The sequence below is a fragment of the Melampsora larici-populina genome (assembly GCF_000204055.1).
Source record: "Melampsora larici-populina 98AG31 unplaced genomic scaffold MELLAscaffold_7, whole genome shotgun sequence".
Taxonomy (NCBI): Eukaryota; Fungi; Basidiomycota; class Pucciniomycetes; order Pucciniales; family Melampsoraceae; genus Melampsora; species Melampsora laricis-populina.
In genome coordinates this window covers 324,638-328,604 of record NW_006768771.1, presented here as the reverse complement: position 1 = coordinate 328,604, position 3,967 = coordinate 324,638, and the positions used below count along the sequence as shown (strand labels likewise).

Genomic DNA, 3,967 nt, shown 5'->3' with positions numbered 1-3,967 from the left:
TATAATTGCAATTCAAATGATCCTCGATTATTTCTATGTACTTCTTTATCAATGTCCCAAGTTCCCCGCGCCAAACCACCCATTTCCTTTCAGGCCCTTTTTCTCGTAGACTCTGGTGCTACACACAATGTCCTTAGTGAGTTTTGCGCTGCTGAGGCGGGTTTGCTTCAGTATGCTACCCAATCCACCAGAGCCGTAACTGGATTTGATGGCTCCGTAAGCCAATCATCTTACAAAACCAACCAACACATTCAAAATGATTCATCAAGTACAAAATTCATTATCACGAAAATTAAGAATTCATATGACGGAATACTGGGTATTCCCTGGATTAAAGCAAACAGTGACCTGATCAACTGGAAGGCTGGCAAGATTAATCACATAAAGCCACACGTTGCAGCAGTGAACACCGCTTTGTCTCATCCGCCACCACCCTTACAGGACCCCAACATGGAACCCGTAAGGGACACTAGGAATAGTGACAAGGGGATGTGTATCAGTGATGATACGTCAGCATCCCCGCAACATGTGTATGTTCTGGTAACTCCATCTCAGCCTGTCAAACCTGCTGGCAAGCACTTGTTTCCCTCTAAATCACAGGGAACAACCACAGACGGACCTAATAACGAGAATCCCGACAACAAGCACCACATTTTAGCCTTGACAAAGGCTTTGTCCTGTCCGACACATAACCCCGAGGATCCAAATGAGATGCCAAAGGGGCAAGCTAGGATATGTGACGAGGGGATAGGTATTAGTGATGATACTGCAACATCCCCGCAATGTGAGTTTGACCCTTCTACATCTCATGTCCCAATTGAATCTGCTGGCAAGCTTGGTACTATCATGAATTCCACAGAGACAAGCATACATGCCGCGAGGACATCTTGGTTGACGTCAGCACAATTAGCAGCCGCCTTGAAACTTCAAGAACTAGCCAAGTCTGTCAAAGAGCTTGTACCGACATATTAGCACCGACACCTTCATATGTTCCGCAAATCTAACGCTCAAATATTACCACCAAGACAAAAATATGATTTCAAAGTTGATCTGATCCCCGGAGCCCAACCTCAAGCGGGTCAAATCATACCTTTATCACCAGCAGAAGATGAAGTGTTAAGCAAGATGATTGCTGAGGCCCTAGCAAATGGTACCATAAGGAGAACCACCTTGCCGTGGGCTGCTCCGGTGCTCTTCACTGGGAAGAAGGATGGCAACCTTTGACCGCGCGTTGACTATAGAAGACTCAACTCCCTCACCATAAAAAACAAATATCCACTTCCCCTGACTATGGATCTTGTTGATAGTCTGTTGGATGCCGAGAAATTCTCTAAGCTCAACATGTGCAATGCCTACGGAAATCTTCAAGTGGCTGAAGGCTACAGGGACATTTTGGCATTCATTTGTAAGCATGGCCAGTTTGCGCTGCTTACCATGCCATTTGGACCCACTGGAGCGCCGGGCTATTTTCAATTTTTCATTCGGGATATGTTGGTGGGTAGAATTCAAAAGGATACGGCAGCCTACCTTGATCTTACTATGATTTATACTAAGAAGAATGTTCACCACAAAGCAGCAGTTGACACGGTTTTAGATGTCCTGTGTAAACACAGCTTATGGCTAAAGCCCAAAAGGTGCGAATTTTCTAAAGATGAAATTGAATACTTGGGATTGTTAATATCAAAAAACAAAAACAACATGGATCCCACAAAGGTGAAGGCTGTGAAACACTGGCCAGCACCTCGCAACGTGAATGAGTTACAACGATTTATTGGTTTTTCAAATTTTTTATCGGCGCTTTATAGACCATTTCTCTCTCACTACTTGACCATTGCATAACCTGACAAGATTGAAGACCCCTTACATATGGGATGAGAAGTGCAACAAAGCATTTAATAAATTGAACACTGCATTCACATCAGCCCCTATTCTCAAGATTACGGATCCTTATAAGGCCTTTATCCTTGCCTGTGACTGTTTGGACTTCGCCCTTGCTGTGATCTTATCTCAGGTATGCGACAAAGACAATCTGCTTCACCCGGTGGCCTATTGATCTTGATCCCTAGCTCAAGCCGAACAAAATTACAAGATCTTCAATAAGGAGCTACCACCATGTCTGTCTTGGTGTAGCACGTCGACGTGCACACACCAAGAGTGTTGTAATAATTTCGAAATAGATTTCATTTAGTTCAGATAGCAGTCTGTTGTTCCGTTTCCTTTGTTGATGGAATATCAAAATTAAGATGTTAACCCCCTTTTCTATACATCTTGGAAGAAAGGATGGTCTTGGTCTTTTTTTTGTTTTGTTTGGGTATCAGCGACTATTATAGTAATGGTCCCCAAAAATAAATCTTGCTAGGAATTTACATTCCTGATCAAAGCGTGCCGATCGTCCCGTTTGTGAGGGTGATGAGTTGAGAAAGGCCTGATACATTTTTTCGAACTGATTCATTGGCACTCAGTTCAAAGACACAGATATATTCTTGCTTCCAACGTTCCGTAATCCCAGGAATTAGTCTCCTTGAAGCCAGCTCCTTCTACTCCTTAGAGCATTTGACAATGTGTACGTGCATATTTCTTCGAATCTAACCCCAACTAGAATTCCCTACTGATAGCTTTTCATCCTTCCAACTGATAGCCTCCCATCACTGGAAGAAAGGAGCTGCCGTGACCTCACTCAAAGCTTTGAACGCTTCGGTTTCCGATTCGCTTCCAGATTCCACCGAAGCTCTCTGCCAATTGTTAGCCGGCTTCACCAGACATATGCTTGGTTTCAACGAGTTGACAAAGGCTTATCCGCCGGAACCCACTCCTGACGAACTCTGCCGACTTCGTCCTCTCACTCGGGATGACATAATGTCCGATCGCGCTGTTTTCACATCAAATCCAACTCATGTTATTGTTAGAGACAGCGACGCTAAATTGGAGCGATTTAAGGCTCTATTTCTTGCTGACTTGCAAAAGCACGGTATCAATCAAATTACTTTTGATTGGAAGTCTCCTGATAGAGATCCTTGGAACCGTACCATGGCACTCTTTTTGGTCAAGCATTGGCAATACGCCAAGTCAGAAGGTGCCTTCCCCAAGCAATCAATCTCTTCCGATGATTCCACCGAGAAAGTATGCATTGGCATCGTACATCGATGGATGCGTGGAACGGCCACCGATATACGACAAGGGCGCCGATCTCCCCAAAAGCTTCTACGGAAAGAGACCGGCCGTAAAAAAATCGCGGTGAGTTTTAAATTGACGTCTTGAATAAGTGTATCTTGAGCTGATCTTTTCTGAGCTGGTCAGCTCTTCAAGTATCGTCTCCGTTCGATGTCTGCTCTTGCAAAGGCAGAAAAACTCGGAGATGAGGCTACAAAACTGCTGCCTCATCACGACTGCTGTTCAGACACGGAGTGGCAGCCCGAAAACACCCATCACCCCGCAGTTGGCCTTATCTGGCGTAGTCAAGAATTCACTTCGGTGCTCCATCAACTCGATGAATTATCTGAGAAGTACAGCTCTTCCACAAAGGGTCCATTGATCACATCACGGCGATTTGATCAATGTCGCACTGTGGCGACTACGACTAATGCAAGCGCTCCGGTCTGCAGAGGTCTACCTGAAAATTGTTATGAGCCGGTTTGGTTATCATCATTGACCGCTGAGGAGAAGGTGTCTCTTCAAATCAAGCCAGTTTCGACCCTCTTGAATACCTTACCAGTTCACATTAAGAAAAATCTTGTTTAAGTAGGCACATGTTACTGGCTAAGATATGGTTGCAAAAATAGAAGAAGTTGTTGTACCAACCAAGTGTTCACATGTAATTTCTGAGGATATTCAGTCAAATACAAAGATTTGTTGTGTCAATAGTTGACTAAAGCTCCATACATCATGTAATAGAATAAAGAAAGACATTCAAGTCAAAGACATGTCCGAGATACCCTAAGTGGATTTGTTAGCATGCAGACTTCAACAC

General features: G+C 44.1%; 1 protein-coding gene across 1 annotated transcript; it reads left to right on the top strand.

Annotated features, from left to right (window-relative positions):
- Window positions 1–2,559: 2,559 nt before the first annotated feature.
- Window positions 2,560–3,738, top strand: MELLADRAFT_60770 (uncharacterized protein; the record flags this gene model as incomplete). Its single annotated transcript, XM_007406993.1, has 3 exons — window positions 2,560–2,567; window positions 2,616–3,234; window positions 3,298–3,738. The coding sequence occupies 3 exons, from the start codon at window positions 2,560–2,562 to the stop codon at window positions 3,736–3,738; spliced, it is 1,068 nt and encodes a 355-aa protein (XP_007407055.1).
- Window positions 3,739–3,967: the final 229 nt, after the last annotated feature.